The 26051-nt window shown below is 42.4% G+C and overlaps 2 protein-coding genes across 5 annotated transcripts; one reads left to right on the top strand and one right to left on the bottom strand.

Annotated features, from left to right (window-relative positions):
- Positions 1–69: 69 nt before the first annotated feature.
- Positions 70–5320, top strand: PFN2 (profilin 2). Of its 2 annotated transcripts, none has more exons than XM_036388377.2 (3): positions 70–292; positions 1264–1456; positions 3597–5320. In XM_036388377.2, exons 1-3 carry the CDS (start codon positions 161–163, stop codon positions 3692–3694), a joined length of 423 nt encoding a protein of 140 aa, XP_036244270.1. In that variant the 5' UTR covers positions 70–160; the 3' UTR covers positions 3695–5320. The 2 variants fall into 2 exon arrangements, with proteins under 2 accessions (XP_036244270.1, XP_036244269.1); XM_036388376.2 differs by having other exon boundaries at positions 80–292; positions 3283–5320.
- A 2040-nt stretch (positions 5321–7360) lies between these two features.
- RNF13 (ring finger protein 13) lies at positions 7361–25951 on the bottom strand. 3 transcript variants are annotated; one of them, XM_036388374.2, is made up of 10 exons: positions 25849–25951; positions 22362–22489; positions 20203–20283; positions 16137–16262; positions 14134–14221; positions 12339–12429; positions 11754–11859; positions 9640–9733; positions 9208–9288; positions 7361–8809 (listed from the first exon to the last, which is right to left on the bottom strand). In XM_036388374.2, the coding sequence occupies exons 2-10, from the start codon at positions 22473–22475 to the stop codon at positions 8445–8447; spliced, it is 1146 nt and encodes a 381-aa protein (XP_036244267.1). In that variant the 5' UTR covers positions 22476–22489; positions 25849–25951; the 3' UTR covers positions 7361–8444. The 3 variants fall into 3 exon arrangements, with proteins under 3 accessions (XP_036244267.1, XP_036244266.1, XP_036244268.1); XM_036388373.2 differs by having other exon boundaries at positions 25818–25935; XM_036388375.2 differs by lacking the exon at positions 25849–25951 and adding an exon at positions 25502–25523.
- Between the last annotated feature and the right edge of the window lie 100 nt (positions 25952–26051).

A 26051-nucleotide genomic window follows, 5' to 3' on the forward strand; every position in this document is an offset into this window, starting at 1 on the left:
CTCCCCCCGCCCCCGGCGCGGCAGCGCAGGGCTGGGCTGGGCCGCGCCGCCGCCGCCGCAGCGCTCGGTCCGCTCCGCCGCCGCACCGCCGGGACCGCCGCCCGCCCCGCGCCCCCGGCCCGCCCGCTGCCCGCTCGCCCTCGCCCGCCGCCCCGCGATCATGGCCGGCTGGCAGAGCTACGTGGACAACCTGATGTGCGATGGCTGCTGCCAGGAGGCCGCCATTGTGGGCTACTGCGACGCCAAGTACGTCTGGGCAGCCACGGCCGGCGGCATCTTCCAGAGCATCACGGTGAGCGGGGCCTGCGGGAGCGCGGCCGGCGGGAGCGGGGCCGGGAGCGGGGCCCTCGGGCCGTGGCCGGGGGACGGGGGCACCTTGCGGGCGGGGGGCGCGGGCCCGGCCGCCCGCGCCGCCTTTTTGTGCGCGTCGGGAGCGGCGCGGGGCCGGTCCCGCGGGCGGGGGCGGCGGCCGGCCCGGGGCGGGGGGTGCGGGCGGCGGGCCCGGTGCGAGGCGGGCGGCGGAGGAAGGCGGCTCGAACGCCGCCGCGCCGCCGGCTCCATGTTTTCTCCGCCAAGATGGCGCTCTGCCATTGATGCTCCCCCGCCCTGCCCGCCCGCGCCCCCGGCCCGCCGGGCTCCGCGGCCCCGCCGCCCGAAGAGAAGGGCCGAGCGCGGCCGCCGGCGCGACTCCCCCGGCCCCACGCGGCCCCGCCCCGGGCGCGGCGGGCCCGGTCCCGGCCGAGGCGGAGCGGGGCCGCCTGGGCCGCGGTCGGGGGGCCGGGCCCGCCGTGACGCTGCACTTTGCGGCCGCCGCGGTGCGGCCGGGCCCGCGCCGCACCCCCAGGCTCCGGGCTCGGGGCCCTTCCCGAGGGGCAGGCGGAGGGGCCGCGGCGGCGGGAGCAGCCCGGGCCCCGCGGGCGGGCCGCAGCCGGGCTGATGCCGCGGGTGCGGGCAGGCCCCGGGCTGATCCCCCGGGACAGGTGCGGACAGAGTCCGCGGCAGCCCGGGGTCAGGCTCCGGCAGACGCCCTGCGCCGTTTAACGGGCTCGGGCCCGGAATCGCTGAGGCAGAGGCTCCCCCGCGCGCAGCGACCGCGGAGCAGCGCAGACTGCGCCTAACAAAGCCCTGTGTTCTGGAGCACTTCCTGCGGGTAGCGAGGGGAAATCACGGCCTCGGTCTCTCCACACGAGACGGGACCAGTTCTAAATAGAAATTACAGCAATATACCCTTCCGTGCTAACTCTGAGCTCTTTCCTTTGACAGCCAGGAGAAATAGATATGGTTGTAGGAAAAGACCGAGAGGGTTTCTTCACCAATGGTCTGACCCTTGGTGCAAAGAAGTGCTCTGTGATCAGAGATAGCCTGTATGTCGATGGTGACTGCACAATGGACATCAGGACAAAGAGTCAAGGTGGTGAGCCGACATATAATGTTGCTGTAGGCAGAGCTGGACGAGGTAAGCACCCTTTTCTCTACCTTCAGATAGCTAAATTAGGAATGTGACCCTAAGTATAGACTCCAGCTATTAGGAGAACCAAACTCCTGTATTTAATGGCTAATTTTGGGAAATGATGCAAGGGAGTGGATGGCAGTGCTCTAGCTGAGTTCTGACTGAGAATTATACTCATCCTTGTTCCCACCTGCATCCCAGCCCAGCACCAGGCTGTGCAGTAGTTGACTGGTCTGTGACAAGCAGGAAAAAGCAGGCTGCAGCTCCAAGCAGGCTTAGCTGGTATTCCATCACTTCATACTTGAAGCTCAGGAGGGGTCTGTTAATGACAGGCAGTGACTGCAAGCTTTCTCATTGTAAATTGCTTGATGGAAAGTTTATTCTGCAAAGATGTGAATCTCATGGATGAGCTGCTCCTACTAAAAAGTTCTACATTAACTTTTCTTGCACTTGCTATTGAGCCTGCTAAAGTCTGTCCAGGCAGAAAAATCCTGTCCAGTTTGGTACCACTGAGAAATGTGCTTCATTCTCAGACACCTGCTCCTTTGTGCTCTTCATTTAACTTCCAGTAAAATCTGTTATGGTGCAGGCACTCATCTGGGATATGAAATAACGTCCAGTAGTGGTGTGCCTTATGTTGGGAACACCTGGGCTAGCATTTTTGGGCTGGCTGTGGAACAGGTTCATGAGTGACAAGACTTTTGCTAATAGGTGTAAAACCAAAGGCAGAGCAGATGTCTGTAGGCTAAAGCCCAGGGCAGGCATGCAGGAAGAGGGTTGGCAGCACTGAAGCGAAACAAGCAGAGTTCTGACTTGTGAAATGACAATGAGAACTGTCTTAAGCTTTTATGGGCAAATTGCTATGGAGATAGAATCATAGAGTCATTAAGGTTGGAAAAGCCCTCCAAGATCATAGAGTCCACCCCTTCTCCCAGTGCTGCCAAGGCCACCACTAACCCATGTCCTCAAGTGCCACAACCACATGGCTTTTAAATCCCTCCAGGGTTGGGGACTCAACCACTGCCCAGGGCAGCTGTGCCAGGGCTGCACAACCCTTCCAGTGAAGAAGTTTTCCTAATATCCAACCTAAACTTTCCATGGCGCAACCTGAGGCCCCAGTGTATGATCATGTGTAGGTAGACTGGCTGCAGCATTCCCAGCTTGGTGAACAGTCCCTGGCCTGTAGCAGCCCAGTGTTCCTTGTGTCCCCCTCCCTGTTGGGGGATATCTCATGGCAGCTCACAGTGGCTCTTGCTGGTGAGCCTCCAGCGTTCCTTTTACCAGATAATCTGGGATACCTTGCTGGAACTGGGGGAGTGGGGAGAGCCTCAGTATGACAGTTGTCCCTGTGTTTTGTCTTATGTAAAAAGTGTGGTTTACAGCTGTTTACTGCATGGAAAGTCTCAGCCCAACTCACCCTTTGGGGTTTTTTACCAGCATCAGGGCAGTTACTCTGGTTCCAGATCATGGGAATTTTCTTTTGCCACACATGCACTGTACCCCTGCTCCTACAGGTGTTTAAACTGCTGCCAGGATTTCCTTGCTGGCTGATGAGTGATGGTGAGAGGCATTGTAATGCTGTTTTGATAGCTGGTGGCATTTTTCTCAGCAGTGAACTCTTAAAGCTTCCACAGTTAGATAAAATCCCTGAGGATAGCTTGTACTTTCTCCCAGCCCTTTCTACATCTGTGTTTTAACAAAACTGTTAAATTAGCTTAATACTCAAATACTAAATCTTGAATTTGAGGGTGTTTATTGCACTGCCTAAAAGTTGCATTATTTCCATGTCTAACACACTCTTTTAAAAACTTTTTTTTTCTTTTCTCTTTCAGTCTTGGTCTTTGTAATGGGCAAAGAAGGGGTCCATGGAGGCGGATTGAATAAGAAGGCATACTCAATGGCAAAATACTTGAGAGACTCTGGGTTCTAGTTGTTAGGCAGACTGTTAAGTATTAGGGGAAGATTGCTATTAAATTTTCCTGGCGGTGAGCTTTAAACCTTACATTCTGGAAACTTTACTAGCAATGCAGGGTGATGGGGTATGAACCTGTGTCTCCTTTGTATCCCTTTGTTGGTGGGGAAAGGTGTTATTTTTTTTTTCCCTTTAATTCTTTTCATTTCTGTTTTGTTTCCTTGTGTACTCCAGCATTGGTTATAGTCATGGGAAAGGAAGGTGTCCATGGAGGGACACTCAACAAGAAAGCGTATGAACTGGCTTTATACCTGAGGAGGTCTGATGTCTGAGCAGCCTCTCCCCATCCACCTAGCAGCTGTCTGCAGCACCACCCGCTTGTGCTCAGTGCTACCAGACCGTAGATGGTAGTTTGTGTTTTTTTATTTACCCATTTCCTACTGTCATAACTCCAGTTCCCCCTTGTTCATCTCTGTAACCACTGTAGGTAACCGAGCCCATCTGGCACCACCATGATGATGATATGCATGATAACTTGAAACTTGGGAGGGGAACATGCCAAGTGTAGGCTCTGCTTCGTCTTAGCAATTAGTATGATATTGACAGCTAAACCAACTGAGATACTAAACAAGGTGCCGATTGTACAATCTAATTTGATCAATGCCTCTTCAGCACTTTGAGCAAGTCACAGCTCACTAGTCTTCCTTTCACAGAGCACGGTTGGGAGGAAAAAAGTGTGTGCATATCTTCATTTCTGTCCCTCTCTTTGTTTCTGTTTTTTAAACCCATGTGTTTGCTTACACCCATTTTTATAGTGCCTGGTTTGTTTAACCAATTTGCCACTCAAAAGCTATTAATGTCACATTAGTTTTGTCATTGCACTTCACTGTAGGCTTAAGTCTCTTACTTTTTCTTGATGTTGTCTGAAGGTTGTACTGCTTAACAAGTGCAATCACAAAACTATGAAAGGGTACAGATGTACTTCCTCCCATGACCTTAAACCACCATCCTAAGGACTCCCCAGACATTCCATCATTACAATAGCTCAGGCACTTTTTTTTTTTTTTGCCAGCTCCTGTTCTGTAGTTGACTTGTGCAAGGCTGCCACTGTGGCCATTAGCTAGCCTGGTATAACCAGCTGGAGTGTGTCTGGTTTCAGTTTCTCATAGGACCAATTTTAATTTGCAGCTTGGGGGTCGGGGGGGTGGGGGGTGGTGTTTTTGTTTTTTAATATGAAACTGCAATGTCATTGTGGAAAACTGCCACCTTCAGCTACCCTGGGAGCTATGACTGGCTTCAGTCTTTCTGCCAGATCACTTAGTGGTGCAGAGTTTGGCTGCTCTGAAGCCACTGTTTGGATGAAGGTCGGTAGTTTGTAAGCTAAACTGTCAAAATACCATTTCAAATTTAAAAATCTTCATCTGGCCTGTCACACCCTTGCTGCAGAAATGATGGAGTGAGCTGCCTTGTGCACGAGTCATCTGAAAATGTCTGTAACCAAACTCAGTTCAGGCACTGTTCTGACCTGTATGTCCATTGCAAGAACTGCAGAACTCTGTATACTAAAGAATAAATGGGAGATGGTAGTGGTTGGAATAACTGACTTGGCTGTCTTGTGATGAATTTTTTAATATGTATTCTGTGCCATACTATTGTTAAAAAAAAAAAAATGAACTGTTGCTATTGTGAGATGGATTTTAACTGACTCTGAGGGTTTCTTTTGACTGGCACTACCTTAGGGACATTCTAGTATTTGCTTCTATTGTTGGGCCTTGTGGATAATGTACAGATTTAAACAAATTCTTGTTGCTGATTTGTCCATTTCTTTCCCTGCACTTTGTTACATCTGGGATACAGTCTAACTCATCTGATTTAATATGCATTTCAAAAAATGCCATAACTATTAAAAACACCTTGTTTACAGACAGATGAAATAAATTTATTCCAACCAAACAAAATCAGACTGTTGGTAATTTTTCTGCCTCACACCCAGGAAATCCTCTGAGGCCCTTCAGTGCATGGCTGGCCCCGCTAGCAGGAAGTCTAAGTGCAGTTTTAAGTTTGGCAGGACAGCAGTAGTATGATAATATAAGTAGTATGATAATATGACTAGTCAAAAGCCAGGCAGTCTTTGGGGCAGATCTTAAATTAGGAGATGATTTCTCATCTCTTAATTCCACGTTTATCCAGCTCTCTGGTGTGGGGCTCCCCTACCCCTCTGAATGCTCAATACACCATTCCTAAACAAGCTGAAGGCAGCCTGACATCGGACCTGGCAAAGGAGTGTGGTGGCCTGCCCAGGTCAGTACAGCCAGGGTGGGATTGTGCTCCCCTCACCCAGAGAAGGGGCAGATGTAAGGTCTCCCTTACTTAAAAGGATTGCACCTGTATTTGTTACTTCTGCTGAGAACTCCTAAAAATACAGGCCCAAGGGGATGTGATGGTGAACCCTGGAGCTTGTGGGATGGGAGGACCACTGAACCCAAATCATGGGAGGTGAATCTGCCTTCCTGGACCCTCAAACTAGTCAGGTGCTTCTGGACAGGACCTTTGTTCTCCCCTCCTTCCCCCACACCTTCATCATTAGTGTCAGCTGCACCTGCTCCTCTGTTTGGCACTAGACCTGGGTCTAACTAAAACCTTCCTATATATAGTGTTCATATTGTCCCACTGCCAAGTGGCTCTGTGTCTGAACTGGATCTCCCAGGCCAAAGTTAGAGCAGACCAGCGCACGCAGAGCACAGAGCAAATGCCTTTCAGTAGTAACCGGTACAGAACATGCAAATCTGCTTCCCTCTTAAAACACAGGTGAAGCTGTGCTCAGTGTCTGAACACAAAGCTGTACTCACCTTTTGACGGCAGAACCTTGTTTCTCCCTAGTTAGGAGGAATGAGGATATTCTATTCCGAGAGCCGATTCTATGGTAAGGCCAGAGTGGATGGAATTGACTATAGCAGCACCCCAGAGGCAGAGCAGCTGCTGGCAGCACACACCAGGTACTTGTCATCACATTCCTTAGTGTGACATTGCTCCTTTCTGACCAATTTCCCTCTCTTGAGGTCTATGTCACCTGTTTCCTTCTGCTTGGTTAAGAATTAGGTGTTGTTCAAATTATTTTTTCAAATGCATTTGTTGGTGAATTTTCCTAGCATAACTGTCTGCAACTGACTGCAGGCACTAGAATTACATAAGAGTATATTAAAAAGTTTAGGTCAGTCTGTGGTTCTGGAACTCTTCAGATTTTGGGGGCCGTTCCTGGAATACAATAATGAATAATCATATGCACTCACAGCAACAGCAGGGACCTATTTTAAGAAAAATCTTTCAGTGTAGTAATTACATTTTCAGAAACCATTTTCCCATTTGGACTCACCTAGACATATGCATGCTGAAGGGGAATTTTGCCTTGTGAAAATATACCACTACACTGGCTGTCATTACCCCATGGCTGCTGGCAGCAGTGGTTCCGAGATGAATCATCCTTTTGTTATTATCCTTTTGCTGTGCCTCATTGTGCAAAATAAACTTTCCCAGCTCTCAGCCAGGCCTAGAAAACAGATCTGCACTGCAGAGTATGTGGCTACATAGAGTGTAGGGTCAGAAACCACATCTGGGACCACCTCACCTGCCATCGCTTGTCCAGGGTTCTAGCACTGGGCTGTGGTTCTGCAGGTGCTGCCAGCTGGGAAGGAATTGTTCAGAGCACCCTGGTCCTCCTTCACACTCCCCCACGCAAACTACAGACTCTGGCCAGTCCAAACTCCTCCTCAAGCTAGAAGTGAACAAAAATGAAGGTTTTCTGCATAACTCAGACCCCTGCACATAGCACTGGTCAGTGCAACCCCTTGTACTGTGATTCACAGTATGATGCAGGAAACATCTGCTTGGGCTCCCAATAGTTCCATGTTACACATCTTCAAAAGCACTTCAGCCTCAGTAATGGAGGTGAGTACTCAAGGCCTCAAGTGATGCAAAAGTTCAATAAAGTCCTTTTGATATTTAAAGTGGAAAACATGTTTATTAACATTCTTTCAAGCTTTCCTTAGTCAAGGCCATATAAAAAAATCTCCATTTGAGTATATGCATGGTTTTACTTTCTACATAGTTACAGAGGTATTATATAGAATCTACCTTTTTTGTGATACACTGGTAAGTACTGAGTTCTGTGAGACTGGTGTAAGCACTTGTTTTCAAATCAGGTATTTGAAAAGAACAATTTTTTATATACAGTTTAGCAGACTAATGCAGCATAAAATGCTCTTAGTAAGAGGTATATGAGCCAAGGATCAATATAATACTTACCCTAAACTTTTTTTTCTGTGTGGAACAAAACCTCTGTCTCGGTTATCTCCCAGCTCCCACCTCCTCACTGGAACCCACACAACGAAGTAGTAGAAAGGAGGGATAATAATGTGCTTATGGTGGACCTGACCTTGTGAATTGCTCAAAACTAAGCATATACTCTTAAGTTTCCTCATCCTGGGAATTGCCCAATGGAACTGCTTAAACTCAGCTACCATGGCAAATTCCAAAGGATCATTTGGAATCACTGCATTGAGATAAAAGTGGAATTTCTTCTGCTTTAACATACCAGCACATAGAATATTGATCTGTTCTACTTTTTCCTTTCAGCAGTGGTGACAATTTTTAGGAAAACTATACAAACATGCAAATACAGTTTTTGTTGGGCCTAAGGGGTAACACATATCTACATATAATAAATATTGCTCTCAGGATGACCCAGTTGTAGCTACAAAATGGAAATAAAAGTACTTCCAGAGAAATCCCATTTCAACAGGAGACAGTCTCTGCGATATTTCAATTGATATAAACTATTAACATTATTCATTAGCATAGTGAAGTCCAGTTTAAGTGTTGGTTTTGAGAAGACAGAATGCGTGACTTAATACCTGAATCAAAAATAATCTACCTGTAATGATTTAACCAGAGTACTACTACATGAACTGCTGCTCCTATCAAAGAAACCAAATGGATTACAGATTAAAAGAGATTCCCTATGCAAAGGTTTGTAAATAGCCTCAAGAACCCTTTTGTTCATACACCTATGGGTCATTAGTAGTCTCAGACAGTGTTTGCCACTCTGTACTCCCTGTCCTCACTGGGCTGCAGCTGAACCACTACACTTTCTTCATTCATCCCATTTTCCGCATCACTGCTATCAACATTGTCATTGTCATCCTCCTCATACTCTGAGGACTCGGTCATGTTCTGATGGGAATGGGACTCTGACAGAGCCCCGAAGGACTGTGTGCTGACCGAGGCCAAAGGCCTGAGCAGAGGAGTGTTCTCAGACACTTCATTCTCCTCTTGGCTGCTGTCTGTCTCCGAGTCAGAGTCCCCCTGGGAAGGGACCACTTTCTGCTTACACACAGGACAGGTTTTTTTTGTTTTTGTCAGCCATGGGTCCACACACTTGCAGTGATACGCTGTTAGAAAATAAAATACAAGGACTTCATTATAATGGGGAAAAGGACAGGGAAATCTGCTAAACCATTTCTGTTCAGTGACATTGGAGAATTTTAGAACATAACACACAGAGAATTCTAGTGCCAAATTTGTTGGCATGCAGCCTGTTCAAAAGGCCTATATTTAAATGCAAAAGTGTTACAATAAATATTGATATTTAGGGGACAGCATCAAGTCTTGATTTTCTTTTATGTGTATATCCAAGGAAAATGCAAAGTGGGAATGCTAGCTTTTTAGCTTGCCTATTAGCAAAATGGGATTTTATAAATCACTTACTGAACATATGCACTGTAGGTTTTGGACAGTGTTTTGGAAAGCTGTTTTAATCTAAATTCAAACTTAAAACCCAGTTGCTTACCATGAGAGCACGGAAGGATCCTGAGCTTGTCTCCATCCTCATATTCATCCAGACAAATGGCACACACATCATATTCATCTCCTACAGCATACAACTGAGAATTAGTTTGACTTTAAAGGACTTGCAGCAGACCCTCCTGACATGCACATGGGCTTCGGAACTTGCATGCAATTTCTGCACTAATTTTTTTAAGCAGTGTTTTAATGCTCGGCCACAGCCTTCTCTGCACCCACTAAGGAAGTGTTAGAACTCCTCTATTTCAGCGAGAACAGGGCCAAGCCAAACGTTTTGTATGCTTTCACTCAAAACTCTTCTACCTATTTCAAGTGTACTCAAAATTATCACTGAAACTTAATACCCCTTTGATTTACAAGGTTTTTGGAGTTAAAAACAATATGATCCAGTGAGTTAGACAAAGAATGATCCACTTGCCTTTCTTAAACTTATGTACAGGAAGTTTCTTAAGCTGATCCTTCCTAAGCCGATTCCTTCTTGCTCTGTGTCTGTCCTGAACAAATTTTGTTATCTAGATAACAAGATAACATGAATAGTAAGTTACACCAATAAAAGAACAATAAAAGTTTTGATTTATGAAGCTTTGCAGTAAGTTGGTCGAAAAGGAACCCTAGCTAACACAGAATAACTTCTTCCCTTGGCTGAACACAAGGATGAAGCCAAACAAGCCTAAAGGCTGTTCTCCATGAACATGGCACTTGGAACTGAGAGTACACAAGGGTTTTTTTGAGAGGAAAGAGAAACAAAAAGGTATGTATCCTACATAAAATAATGGCCACTGCTGCAATCCTCTACTGAGGCCTGTAAAAAGCAGGAAGCATACTGCAGAGCAAAACACAATTCAGTAAGTTTGGTCAGTTTTTCTTATAGGTTTAAATTATGACAGCTCTTTTAGAGAGTTATTCCCACATTCATCAGAACAGTTTCCATATTAGCTAAAAAAGTAGGTTGAGGAGTAAAGGGTTTACTTTGAGTTATTGTTACATGTTATACTATGCCATACTAAGATCACTCAGTAAAAAAAAAAAAACCCACTAAATACAAAGCTCTCCAAATAAGTGTAATAAAAATTTTGTTTCCATTTTCTTCGTAGTCCCGAATGCTATTTCTGTTCAATTTCTAAATTTAGCACCTGTGATATGACATTTTTTCAAATATGATGACAAGCAAAGAAATGAACAAAGGATATTTGAATCTAAACTGTTCATTCAGGCTCTTTCACCACAGCTAAACCGTAAGCTGTATGCACAAACTGCAGTTTTTCTGCTGTAATGCAGATCCTTAGTGACAATCAAGAGTCTCATGTAAATTTCCTAGTTAAAAACAAGATTGTCTTAAAGAAGCAGGGACAGAATCAGAAAAGAATGAGGACCAAATCCAACCTGGAACCTCCGTGAGATCAATTTCACTGCACCAATTAATTGTCCAGTGCTCCAGTCTGTTGAGCTGTCTCTGTGAAGACCTCTCTATATGCAAGGGAATCAGTATCTCCTAGTTTAGTATCCTTGGCAAATTTACTCAGTGTGTATTCGACTCCTCTGTCTCAGGTGCTGACAACAACACAGCAGAGAACTGGCCATAAAATTGACTCCTGATGAGCACCACTGCAGCCCAGCCACCAGCCAGGTGTTACCCCTTTGCTGCACCTCCCTCAGCCTGACCCTACCCACAGTTCACCCACCGTCCTGTGTACACAATTAGCTTTCCTGGGGTGGTTGTGAATAGACGGACACTGTAAAAGACAGTAGCAAAACTTTGCTAAAAAGGAATTCATCTTTAGGTGATCATTCTGCTTTGTTTTCAGAGTTGCTGTAATTGCAATGGTGCCAAACGTGCCTGGGATTATCAATGAAATACGTAACTTCCAGTGCAAAAAATACTAATGCAGAAAAATATTTTAAGTGTTTATACAACAGTTGATGCATTACTTGCTTTTTATTAGAAGGTAAAATAATAATTTTGGCACAGATTACAAAAAAATGGGATGCTGAGTATCCGGAAATATGTAACTATGCTACCTTCCCATTTCAAGGAGAGATGTCCCAGCTGAGAACCCCTACAGCAATGCATGTGCTGAGATCAGTGCTCTGTGCTGTGAGGCTCTGTGCTCACACACTCATAGCTACACCTAAGTGCAGTACAAAACAGTGAGCCCTGCACCCTGGAGCAGTGGGACTAATGATTACTAAGTTTGGTAAGGCAGGATATGCTCACAGTGTACAAGAGCACAAGGTCACTCTGTATGGGGCCAAAAGCCAAGCACTTGTGGAGTTAAAAGTGCAGTGAGGACAATTCCTACAAGCAGTTACACGCTAAGGAGAACATGCAAAAGGCTCCTGATATCCCTTTGACAAAATCCTGCACCTGTTTGTTTTATTGATAAACTAAAGGATTACATGTAAGCATGGTACAGATATGTGCAGTACACACAGCTTGACTCTTCCTTTACTGTATACCTTCCTTTAACTTCAGTGTGTGACAGCTCCCTGATGATTTGAAAGAAAAAAATATTATTAAAAGAAGAAACTTACCATAAATATGACGATGAGAATAAGACAGATCCCTACTATTATTAGGAAAGGGATTAAGTAGTACTCCAAAGGAAGACTGAACTCTGGGATTAACACAACGTGGCCACTGTGGGGAGGAAGAGATAACACCTTCTAAATTAATGAGAACTTAATGAACAAGTTGAGGAGCAAATACAATAAAAAAATTTTTAAAAAGATTGTCACACAAGACACAGGAACCCTACAGGAACCCTACCTGTGCACAGCAAGGTAGAAAATTCAGTCCATAGCCACACAATGTAAAGATAATTAAATGAAAGTATAAAACACTGTTTCTTAGAACATTTTTTGAGTTAAAACTATTTACTGACCTCAATCAAACCTAGAGAAACCAGGAAAACCACCTCATAGCTGCTTTGACAGCAGAATGAAAAAAATGTAACATGACTATCAAAACATACAGTGAAGGTTGCTCTCAGCCACAAGACTTCACCTGAAACACCTATAACCTCTGTCATCACAGCATCCTACTTAAAAGCCATAAATATTCAAAAGAGACAACAATTGAATGCAAGGAGTAACACAGCTGCATGTGAGTTAACCTACCCTTTTTCGTAAGTAAACTCCTCCTTAAGAGAATTAGCTGACGTCTCACCAATAAAGACAGAAGGAATGTCAATCTTCTTTAAAATCTCAACTGTATAAAAAAAAGTAGGAAAATAAAACTATTATTATGTGGACCATCTATGGGTACTCAAGATACAAGACCTGAACATTATGAGACTATCACAATAGAAGACATTTTAGCACAGTGACATTCAGCCCAACGCACATGCATGTTACAGCTTTACTTCGTGTAAGTACTATTATTTTTCCTACACAATTTCTAGGGAATTTATTGCAGGTAGAAAAGTTTCAATTCCTAATAGAATAAAGGGAGCCTAAAACCAAAATATGTTGATAAAACAGGATCATAATTTTAACTAGAATACCATTCTTCACTCAGAGATTCAAGCAAGTCACATAGCTCCATTGATTTCCAGAATTTTTGGCAACTTACATGATTTTCTGAACTGGTTCTATAAGTTTTAATTAATCTGTCTTCCCTCCTTTTCACCCCAAACATAAATAAACATACTGGAAACAACTGTGGCTAGATAAGGTCAGAAAGAAGAAAGAAGAAAATTAACACATATTTCAGTCTCAAGAAACTGGATGAATTGTTGTCTTCTCTGTCTACCAGTGAAGGCAGTAATAAATGAAAACTTATCAAAAGATAAGTCACACATTCTAGAAAACTCTCCTCAGCTTCACGTTATATTGATTTTCCCCCTAATACTTCACACTTAAAGCTCAAAGTAACCTGAGTTTAGTCCATCTCAAAGCAGTCAGGTTCCCCAAGGCAAAAGCACATGTGGCTGAACGTCAGCTCACTCTATGAGGTCTGTGTGTGTTGGGAACTTGTTCTACATTTTGGTTACTCAGTGAAACCTGAAAATAAGATTCATATGGGTTGAGAATTCATTAAACCCACTTTCACATAATTGCCCAGACTACTCAGCTCCCATGTAGTTTGTCAAAGTTCACTCCTAGTTTACTCAATGGCATTTCCACTGGAAAAGAATTTATTTTCCTCTTATTTATTTTCTTGTTCCATATTGAACAGGTTGAAAACTGAACAAAATAAAGAAATGCCACAAAGAAAGCAGTTAACAGCACTAGAAACACAAAGCACGTATCACAGAACAAACGCAGCACTCTGACTATATTTCAAGATGTTCTAAACATATCCACTTCATGAAGGTTAAAATTGGAACAGCTAACACAAGAATGGTAAATGGTGCACTGGTCTCTAAATACTCTCTTTCCAACTGAAAATCAGTGCAGGTGATATGCTAGAATCCATTTGTCCAGAGGAACAGGAAGATGCATCCAACAGTGCATCAACAAACTGGAATGACTATGACAGATGAACTTCACGATCTAAAGTCCTTTCCAACCTAAACGGTTCTATGACTCTAAATACTAAAATGTCATATTATAAAGTTTGCCAAATGCGCATTTTCTACTTTTCCACTTAACTAAGAATACATCAGCTATTTTCCACCTAAGTAATATAAATCTAGCCCAGAACACTTGAACTAAAATTTGAAGGAAAACCAAAAGAAACAATGAGAGAAGGCACAAGTCGATGTATTTGTTCTTATGCAAAATTTCCTGTTATTATATCTTAAAAGCAAGAGGATTTATCTGGGTTTTTTGTTTAATTTGTTTTTGGTTTTTGTTCATTTGTGGTGGTGGTTTTGTTGTTGATGTTCTTGTGGTTTTTTTGGTGGTGCTGCTGTTTCCAGTGGGTGAAATGATATTCAAACAGGAGAGAAGAAGTGATACCTGTACTTACTGTCGTTGGATCCCATGCTTATGAGGTCATCAGAATCAACATTGTGAACTATAGCTGCCTTGTATCCGGCTCTCTGGGCATTTAAGACCTGTAAGCCACACAAAATGCTTACTGGAAAGACTATTGCTTCCAAATACAGTAGCCTGCCCGTGCCTTCTGAGATAAGGTGCACTCCCACAAAGTTATTAATATGGACATAATTTGCACCTATAAAGCGTGTGTCACCTTTCAAGGCAAAATCATATAATTATTCTTACACTCATGTAAAAATTTCTTCAGAAAGCCATTTTAATATTGTCTGCAGACAGACTATATATATATATCAAAAACAGAATTAAAAACTTTCTACAAATAGTTAAAAATATTTCATCGTAATTGAAAATAAAGGCACTAACTCACTTTGGTAATCTAGATATTACCACTTGAGAGTTCATCAAGTCAGATGAGTAGTATCTTTTCTGTGCTTTAGAGATGTCAAATATCTCACCTGAAAGCCCAGGTATAAGAAGCTCTCTCATGGAAAAGTGCAAAATTATAACTATAGGTACAAAACTATTAACATCCTGTGTACCAATTACATTTCTAATATAGACTCACCTTTTCATTAATACAAGGAAAACCCAAGGTCCATGTAAATGGCATTTACTGCAGCAACTATTACCAACATAAACTTAGCTAAGTTACAACTGTTCATCTTGGATATTGCTTTTACTGCATCCATCACAGTATAAAAATCTCTGCACAAGCTGCAAAAGGCACTTAAGAGCGCCTTGAGAAACTTTTGGGTTTCATCCCAACAACACCAATTCTCTTCCCATATTGCTAATGACTATTTCAAACAGCAGAACAATGATACTGGAAGATGCAGAATGTAGACACCTTGAGAAATTCCAATATTAAAAAAAAAAAGGCAAATCCACTTAGAGATGTTAACATACATGCATGGTTGAGAATTTGGCCAATATTGCATCACCACAGAAAATATCCATAGTGCATGCATAAACAAATCAAGAAATAACTTATACCTGCACTTGTAACACTTGTCATTTTCAACATAAGACAGAAGTAGAGGACTTTTGCCCCCTTTGTTTTCCCACTGAGCCATATGCACACGCAGTGGCAAGATTCCCAGGACAGACTGTGTGCCGTTCCCAAGTCTGATGTGAAGGCAGATGACACGCAGTGAACCCACCTCTGCAGGTGGAAGCTACAGTCTAGGTAGAATTTATATGGCTCGATCACCACATAACTGAATCTACCACACAGCAGCAAAAGCAAACACAGCTGGAATCTCCTTTCAGTTCATGAAACTCAACAACAAACTGAAGAGCCCTGTTTTCCTTAAGACATCCTTAGCTGCCTCATTGTATCAGATTAATTTTCAAGAAAGCCATAGTCAAACACAAATCATTCTAACTGTGCATTTTTAAAATCAGAGAACATTAAGGGTTGGAAGGGACCTGGCTGGAGCATGTCCAGAGAAGGGAATAGAGCTGGGGCAGGGTCTAAAGCACAACGAGTGGCTGAGGGAGCTTGGGGGCTCAGCCTGGACAGAAGGAGGTTCACGGGTGACCTTCTCACTCTCTACAGCTCCAACAGGAGGGTTCAGCCAGGTGGGAATAGGGCTCTTGTCCCAGGCAACCATCAGTAAGACAAGGGGACATAGTCTAAAGCTGTGCCAGCAAAGTTCAGGTTGGACATCAGGAAGAATTTCTTCACAGAAAGGGTGATAAAACATTGGAGATGGTAGAGTCTCCATCCCTGGAGGTGTTTAAGAAAAGCCCAGGCATGGCACTCAGTGCTCTGGTGTAGTTGACATAATGGTGTTTAGTCACAGGGAAGCCATTGGTTGGACTTGGTGAGCTCTGGTTTATCTGTCTGGAGACAATAAAATTCTCCCTCCACTTCGTATCAATATCTATTCCACTGTTAACTACAGAAATTTTTCTGAAGCACCAATAAACTCTTTGAAACAGAGGGTGGGGGGAAAAATCACATCTTACCTTGACATCAAAGTTGCACTCCAGCCTTCGGATTAACACAATAAAAGCACCAGAGGAGTTGTCTCTCAGTGGAGGTGGGGCTATAGGTTCACATGCATTTTCTGGTTTGGAATTTATTAGAAATCCCTAGAAAACAGGAGCAGAAAAAGAAGTTTCATTTCTTTTTAACAAAAGGGTCAGTAGTCAAGTATATGGAAAGAAAATGACACATTTTCATACAATAGCTAAAAAAATTGTTATTATCAGCTCAGTCCTATATCATAGTAAGATTTCTGCTACTTCCCTGACTACATATTTTGATTCATCAGAATTTTTATATCTGTAAAGAATTAGAAAGTTTAGAAGAAAATACAGTTTTTCTAATCCCATCATACTCAGACTCTGCAGTGTAATTCAAGAAAAAAGAAGACAGCATATACTACATTAATATAGGGTAACTATTGTTCTAGGACATATGAGACTAATACAGGAAACCACAAATACAATGGCCTAAGAAACACCAACACAAACTCAGCACTCACCAATTAACAACAGAACACAAGCAAAGTTCCATTTATATGACCCCAGCACTGACCTAGCATACAAAACAGTTGGTTTGCTATGGTAAGCAAAGATCACTCAATAAGCTACAGCTGAAAGCTTCAAGAAGTAGGAAACTCTGGCAATACCAACTTTGAAGCAATCTTTGAGTTTTTAGGTGGCTGAGATGGTGACCTTCTGTCAGCAGTCTATAGCCACTTACTGTAGAATCTGACAAATAGTTTTTTACAACTTGCTTACTAATAAATCTTAATCGCAAGTTCTGAAAGAGTATTTCATCCTATTGTAACAAATATCATAGCATTTTAAAAAACTAATTAAAATCTTAATGCAAAGAGAAAGTTTTAGTATAATATTCAGTTCTAAAACTCCATCATTTCTACACATGTGATGACATCTGCCTTAATTAAGACACAGAGCTGTCTAAGAGTTAAAAAGGTCAGAATCAAAGCTCCTTATATCTATTTCTGGTGTATTAAATTGGCTCACTACTTGGGTCACTTAATCACCCTCTGATTCCCAATATAGTCAGTAAACAACTACACAGCTTTAACATACCTTCTCCCCATGATAACACTCACTGGGCATGGAAATGAAGCTTGCTTGAGGGAAATTGCACAGAAATTCCTGAGTTACAGGAATTCTTGCAGTACTTTATTACCCTTTGGGATTAAAAGGGCAACATGGAATTAAAGAGCAGTCCACCCTTTCACCTTACCACCAGCTTTTTTTCCTTTTTTTTTCCTTGCATAGGGGTTACTTTCAACACTGCAACATTAACAATGCTGCAGAGCCAGTTTTTGGGGCCCTACAGGCTTACAGACAGAATAAAGATGAAAACAATTTCCTGCCCACACGGGCTATTCACGGTCTCCATGGGGTTAATACAATACAAACTCCCCTTTCTCCAGAATTTGGAAGGTGGTCTGCCTAAATTTTTGTTTAAGAATTCTAAGCTGTAAAAGTAAACACATCTCAGTCATAAACCCTCATACATTGTTCAAAGGGAACAGCAAGACGAATCACTGCCACATGACTGATTCCATGTAGCCACTGCCACAGCAAAAAAAAGTAAGGAAGCCTGAACCTCCCACAAGCCCTAAATTGCCCGGATGGCCAGACACAAGCTCCTTTCTCATGGACAAGTGTTTCAATTGCCTGAGCGAAACAGAAAATACATTTTATCCAAAATGAACAAACTTACTGACACTGACTTGTACAAACCTGACTCTAAAGGAAACAAATGGTTCCTGTCACTGCAGAGCACCTCAGGTCAGGCAGCCAGAGAGAGAGACCCTGCCCCTTGATGCTGAACTCAGCACAGCACACCAAAATGTATAATCTCAGCAACAAACTGCTTCAGAGAATGTGAAGACTAGAACTGAACTGGATATTCACCTGGCTTTTATGTACTTTTCTAAGCAACAGGACTATGACACCAGTTCACAGCATTAACATCACCATAGGAAATTTATTTTTAAATAATTTAGTTTCTACCTCCTCTATTTTATATTACAGAGATAAAAGATATGAATAAAAGCCTTCACACCAGTTACTACTGTCACCAGTATGTCTGGACAGCTACTACCTCAGCAGAACCCAGAAAGACCAAAATGTGCCTTATCATTGCTGTCTAAGGAAGATGCATTTATTTAACCTCTCACAGTTCTTTCCTATTTTATTTTCAACTTAATCTCTCTTCTGTTAGTTTCACTCAGTCCACCTACAGATCTTCCTGTCTTCCAAGTGAGTGTACTGACCACACTAAAGACATGAAAAGTAATTATCCTGCTGTAAAAAACATTCTTGCAGCTGTACTTCAGAACACATCAAGTCTTCAGAATTTCTAATCCAGTACAAAATACTGATAAAGCCTAACCTGTACTCCCATGGCCATATCCATCTTGGACAGTTTTTACATATTAATCATTTTCCATGAAGTCAATACAATTTTTCCCTTTCCAATTCCACTAACATTTGCAAACCTTTACATCTTACTTCTGTCTTCTCTAATACTAGGCGACTTTTTCAATTCCATATGGTGTAATATTTATACATTTTTCCATATCAATGAAAATGGGATTAAGAAAAATTGAAAAAATAATTAAAAGCCACCTGCATATTTTCTGCTAATTCAATAGATCAGCACTTCCTAGTGCCTTCTCTTGATATTATTATGACCAGTTTTCAAGTCATGGCCCAGCATCCCTACCCAACATGATGCTATTTCAAGGAGTAAGACACTCCAACAGATAAGTAACAAAAATGTATATGTGTATCTGCATTTTCCTCAAATATTGATACAGAGTGAAATAAAAGAGCATGAGTGTAACCCATGCCTTAAGGGGCACTGGGAGAATGGGGGGACCTTCTCACCTGCTACTGGGTGTGAACTGCAATTGAAGGGAAACCATGTAAGGAGAGGGCACAGGATCAATCACAATCCCTGCCTTGGACCCCAGCGCTGGGCACAGCACACAGGCACCACTGCAGAGCTGCAGCCCAGAGTAGCAAACGCACAGCAGCTGTAACTTCCCAAAAAACTGAGCTACAGTTGTTTTATACAGCATAATTAACCTGGGCCACACGCATCTCTCTTGCCATGCCACCCCTTCACAGTGTGAAGGGGCTTCCCAATGTAGGACTGTAGGGAGACAATGAATCTTCCAAGTAGATTTTTCAAAAAACTGTATCACACAAAATTTAGTCTGTCTTCTGCTGATTCCAGTGCAAGGTAACTGACGTCATGTATCAGTATTGCCATCAAAACACAGAAAATAGCGGTCTATCAAACTTCTTAGTAAGATTTCCATTATTTATCTATTTTCAATATATTTGATAAAAATTCCAGCAAAATCTCCTTAAGTAGACAAAGATTACCAAAATTCACTTCTTTGCAAAAGAATCGGCCTTTTCACAGGCAACATCAGATCCTTTGCAGGTTTGCTGCTCACTCACACCCCCACCCACAGCATCAGGGAGGGAATTGGCAGGGTAGAAGCTAAAGAACTTGTGGGTTGAGATAGAGATAGGGTAATAGGAAAAGCAAAAGCCACACACACACAAGCCAAGGAAAATAAAGAATGAATTCGCTTCCTCCAAAGGCAGGCAGGTGTTGCAGGGCCCCATCACACACAGCAGTGACTTGGGAAGACAAACATCATACTCAAAAGGCCTTTCTCTTCTCTTCCTTGCCCCCACTTCATATACTGAGCATGATGTCACAGGGTCTGGAATACCCCTTTGATCATTTTGGGTCCTCTGTCCTGGCTGTGTCTTCTCCCAGCCTGCCATGCACTCCCAACCTCCTCACCAGCGTGGCAGTAGGTGGGAGCAAAAAGGCCTTGGCTATGGGGGCACTGCCAGGAGTAACAAAATCACCTCTGTATAATCAACCCTGTGTTCAGCACAAAGCCAAATCACAGCTCCATACCGGACACTGGAAGAAAATAAACTCTAACTCAGCTTAAAAAAGCACTATATATCTATATATATATATATATGTATATGTATGGGGTTTTTTTACCTTCAAGCCTTCTGCTGGCAGTCTGTAGCCAAATCTAGCAGGTAGATCATCAAATGTCTGGGTTCCATTTTCAAGGTTATACTAAGAAAAATAATTAAAAAAAAAATTAGATTTGCAACAAGACCAATAGTTAACAAGTATAAACAAAATCAAGTATCACTGTGTATTTTTTTAGATTAAAATATTCATCAGACATAGGACATCTTGTGACCATGTCGATGACATCACAAAACTGCTTATTCCACCTGTCTCCTACTCACATGTTAACATCATTCTTTTCTTATCTAGCTGTCAGAACAAGAAAGTAAGTAATAGATATTTTGTTGAACTATTTACATGGCAAATCTTTCTTTCTACTGTATAAAACTCAAATACTATCATATGTGCACAACAGAAACTACAAAAAAACCAAGCAAGCAAAAATCTGAAGAGCGGGGACACTTTGATGTGGAGTTTTCTTTGGATGGTAGTGGTGGGTCTTTTGCCCTGAATTCATTTGTGTACAGGGAAAGCAAGCTTTTAAGAGTTGCTTTACTGTAGCCTCCATATGCCATCTCTTCCCAATTCCCAACTATACATGCAGAATAGGCACTGAAAAGTATCTCTGTTTTTGTTTTATAACTATGAGTTTTAATTTTAATTTAGAGGAATACTATAAAAGACCCTAAATATGTGCAAGCTTTGTTTCTCCTTTCTTAGTTCATCTTCTCTGGCTGTATAACATGCCAAACCAACACAGAATTCAAACAGAAAAAAATGCTGTGTATTTATGGCATATTTTTTAATTTAAAAAAAAGTTTCCTGCAGAAGTTGTGAACTCTACAGTTAACAGACTTGAACATGCACCAGTTGTTTTATTAAATGGTTTAGTGAGTCAGAAATGTCTATTCATCACATCATCCAACTGTCACACAGAACAGCCAAGTAAGGATCCTGTTTGCTTCAGAGGGATGCTTCCTACCAGCCAGGCTTGGACAGGGGAATCCAAACTACAGTTCAGAGAAAAACACTGCCATGATTTAGCTGAAGTCTTCCAAAGGAGCAATGTTTGGAAAGAGCTTTCTTCCCACAGACTTTGAGGGGAAAGAGGTAGGAATGAAGCCAAATTTCAAAGAAGCTTCTTTATTCTATGTAACCAATGTGCCCCACACAATCTCTCCTCCTGACCCTCCACCACAGAGAGCACCAGTGCACCACCTTCCATTCACCTTCTTCAAAATGTCCTGAGCTTGGGCTACTGTCAGTTTGCCCTTGAATCACTTGACAAGCCCCAGCTTAAGCCAGGAGTTTGACACAAGCCTATTTCTTTTTACCCCTTTTTAAAAAAATAACCAATCCTGTCTCACATAACAGCACTTTACATAGACAAGATCCTTTGAGGCTGCAACTATATGAGAACATAGAAGCATAAGACCACTCCTACATTTAAAGGGAAAAGAAGAACTTCTTTCCTTGGTAGGAACCCAAAACTTTGGCCAGAGTTTTGCTAACAAATGGTTAATCATTAAATGGTGAAATCTCTCAAGACTCTAAGTGATCTGTGCACCAGCAATTCCATGTGACACAATGCAAACATTCCCTCTTCTGAGCATCTTTTAAGCATTCCACTGGCTCCTTTGTACAGCAGTTTAGTATCTAGTTCATCTCTTAATTTCTTACTTCAAGATATTCTCAGAATAAATCTGCAACCTCCAAATATCTAAGAATAAAACACGCTTCATTTTTATACAGTATTGTTTTAGAATACTACACACAAAGCTTAAATAGGAAAAAAAAAAAAAACCAACTAAATTTCCAAAGTGCTCTGTTTTTCTTTTTTGAGGTTGAGGTGGGTTGTTTGTTTTCTTTTAAGTAACTTTTCTAAGAGAGGAAGAAGCAAGAATGAGTTAGGTTTTTATGAAAAGAGGAAGCTCAGACTTGGTGACAGAGAAAAGAGGGGAAAGGGAAATTGTGCTTACAGTAAAAAGTTTAAAATTTCACAATAAAATGATCATGTCAGTGCCATAATAAAGTGATTATCTATCTGCATTGTTTCTTTGTATTTTTTCTTCAAAAAGTTTTTATAGAATAGTATAAACTGATTCATTAATAGAACAGTTGAAGAGATTATTCAACTTCATAGATATTTCATCCATGTAGAAAAGTATTATTATACTTACTGCTAAAATATCTGCCTCCACAGGTAAAAGATTCAGGAAGGCAAACAACTGCACAGTCACAATAGTGTATATCTGAGTGGCAGACAACATCAGCATTCCTATTGATAACAGCATATTTTATTCAATATCTGCAAGGAAAGAATCAGAGTCAAGGCACATAGCACATACTTTCCTGTGTCATTTTACAGGACTCTTGGTAACTTAAAACTTTTGATATGCAAAATGTTATTCAATGCATACCTTGAGAAACAAGTAATCTTAAAGTTAAAGGGTTATTTTAGAAGCTACACGATTATTTTAGAAGTTCCTTTTGCTAGAAGCATGTCCCTCCGTGGGAGTGACAGCATGCATAAACAACAAAAACTCTAAGAGCAAGACTTGATAAGGCTTTAGGCACCACAAAGCAACGCAAGGGGTACAAAGGGATGATCATTCACATTACATTAATCATTCTTAGACACTTCATTTTAAACTTCCCTTCTTCTAGCACAAATCCAAATCAGCAAAATTCCTGATGTACCTTGAATAATTCCACTAAAAGTATGGATTCCAAAAATACACTTGCAAAAGCAATGCAATACCAACTTGAAGGAACTTGAGATTTCTCTCAGGCTTAGCTACACCATGACTGTGGGCAAGCAACCTCTTAAGAATACAGAAAGCACAAAGTATCTTATTCCCTTTATAAAAGCTCACACCTAAACATGATCAAGTCAGAAAACCCCACATTCAGAATTTAAATAAACATGCTCCAGTACACCTCATACCCATGAGTACAAAACAAGCACCGATGAAGTGCTACATCCAGCGGGAAATGGAACCACTTGCACTCCTGAATGTAAGAGAATTGTAGGGTCCACAGATGTCTAAATGTCTCTAGAGATTCTTACAGTCTCAAAATAAGAAATTACGGGAAATTACATAAAATAGTTGTAACACAAAACAATGGGTCCATTTCTAGGTCCAACATAGCTATAAGAATTAAAATAATTAACAGACAAGTTCCAAAAGTGCACAGTATGCACTTAATGTAATTATCTGAACACCTGGATCTCCACTAACTTCTTTTACTGGAGTAATTAATAAAGTACTTCACAAAAAAACTCTTATTAAGTCACGCAAAATGTTAGTTGAAACAGTTTTTTGTCAAAAACCTCCAAACTGTGGCTTCTTATACAAATGCTTTCATGTGAATTTATTTTCATTGGACTGTAGCTATTTCTTCTGAAAACTGTTGACTTAACTGAGAAATCACAGCCAACACTACTACTACTTTCTTTTTAGAATCAAGAAAAACCTAAGAATTCCTGTCCTTCTGACCTACCCTTCATGGGTTTTTCAACCAAAAAGCATTGTCCTGTGATGTGATTAATTAAAGCAAATACCAGAGAGATAAACTTGACTTAAGCTAACATGAAGATAATTAGAATTTATTAGTAGTATTTGGAGGAAACAGCTGATACTGATACTTTCAACTGTAGTATATAAAGTTTTGTCATTCTGCTCTCCAAAACTGATATGACATTAACAACTCTTAATGTTGTTAATTAACAACATGGTTCCAACTTGGCCAGAATCAGATATATAATGCTTTGTGAAATTTTCAACTGGTTCACAGAAATGAAGTTACACTCACAGGAAAGAAATAGTAGTGAGTTACAAAACTAATGAACTTTTATTACTAAATTAAGATTTATCACATTCTCTCATCAGCCTGCCCTAAAAAAGAGGACATCAGTGAAACTGGGAGGATAAAAGAACCATTGTTTCAAAAATACAGCCATTTTTACTATGACAGAAACAACAATACACTTGAAGCTACCAGAGCACTTAAACCAACACAGTAAGTCCAGCACAGAGAAAAAGCACTAAAAGAGTATTAAGCAAGGTTAGAAAACACAAGAATTATAGTGATCCTTGCACACAACATGCATATACAGAGTGCACCCTTCCCCATCAAAGTTACATGCACACAAATTCTTCCGTGCTCAGGATCTGACGTCTCAGATGCAAGCCAAAAAGCCTTACAATTCCTGAAATTCCATGGCTCTTTGGAAAGCATGCCCCTCTCAGCTGAGGGAGGCAGCTCAGAGCACACAGAAACGCAGGTGTGTGGAAAAGGGCTCTACTGTAAACTAAACAAAACAAGTTCAACCTGACTCTGCAGTAACCTTCCACGATTCACACTTGATTTACCAGTGTGTATAGACAAAGTTGTCCTTAAATAACTTTGAGTATTTCTTTGCACTCTCCATGCTAGAACGCACAAACCAAACTGTGCCTGAAGTGCTGCATCCCTCTGTCATGGGTCTGAAATGAGGACGGGAAAACGTGGAGTGTGCTCGACCAGCACAGCTATGAGCAGCAAAACACCCCTGGAGTAAATACACTAAGCACATATAAGATAAAGGTCACAAACACATTGCACAACTCAGAGACACAGACAAGAACTTTCACAGCTTTTGGCAAGTATTCACAGGTCAGGCTTCACAAACTACACCTAAATATGAAATTTTTAGATATTTGTATCTTAATCAACTCAAAATCTGTTTCAGAGCATAATACAACACAAAGCAATTCTATATTCACATGGTTATGTTTACATTTTAACTCTCTCAATAAAACAGCTTTTCCCTCCCACTTCTAAAAAAAATAACTTGTACATTTGTATGAAACAAACTTAAATTCTATTCTTTTAAAGCCAAATGTGATTGTTAATCTTACAGCAATCACAAAAACAAACATATGAACATAAGGAAACTTTGTGACAAATTCCAAATACTTTGGTAGACTGGGCTGCACCTTCCAAAATTTCATAAGCAGAGGATTAACAAAAACTAGACAGCTAATAACAGTAATTCTCATTCACGTCCTCTAATCTCCCCATATCTGAATTCTTGCATTTTGATGCCATCGTATCATTACTGACACAAATGTCCATCTCAGACCTATCACAATACTGGACACTGACGCACGCGAAGTAAGATCAGCATTCACACCTGTTAAGATGCAGGAACAACTCCTCTCAATTAATTTTAACGTTTTTACTAAGAACTTGGCTTTCAGCTAGTCAGACTCGACGCTACTCGTCACCCCGCAAGCCCAACCAGCACCTCCAGCCCGCCTCAAGAACCACGCACCCGGCAGAGACGGAACGCGCGACCAGGGGTCGAGCTTCCACCGGGCCAAGCGCGACGCTCGGGGAGCGCTCCAGAGGCCTCCGCTCCGCGTTGCTCATCTCCCTCCCGCGGTTCCCGGCAGTCCCGGGACCGCGGCCGCTGCAGCCGGGCTCAGCCCCGGCAGGGCCTAAGCCGCCTACGGAACCGGGCACCGCCCCCGCCACTCCAAAGGTGGAGGCGAATAAGCACTGCGCAATAGAGCAGCAGGCCCGAAAGTGCTCGGCCGCCGCACGGTCGGAGCGCCCAGAGAGCCTAGCGGCCGTGCCCCAATGCTCACCTGCGGCCCGGGGGACCCGCCCCGCGCTCACCTGCGGCCCGCGGTCCCCGGGCGGCCTAGGCCGACGCCATGGCGCGTTCCGTGCGATCGGCGCCCGCGCCGGAAGTCCCGCCTGCCGCCGCTCCGTCGAGGGCTGTGGCACGAGACAGCCCATTGGCCACACCGGCTGTCACTCAGTTCCGGCGGGGCGGGCCCGGCCCCGCCGGGGGCGTGGCTACGCAGTGGCTCCCGCCC

Source organism: Molothrus ater, chromosome 10 (assembly GCF_012460135.2).
Source record: "Molothrus ater isolate BHLD 08-10-18 breed brown headed cowbird chromosome 10, BPBGC_Mater_1.1, whole genome shotgun sequence".
Classification (NCBI taxonomy): domain Eukaryota; kingdom Metazoa; phylum Chordata; class Aves; order Passeriformes; family Icteridae; genus Molothrus; species Molothrus ater.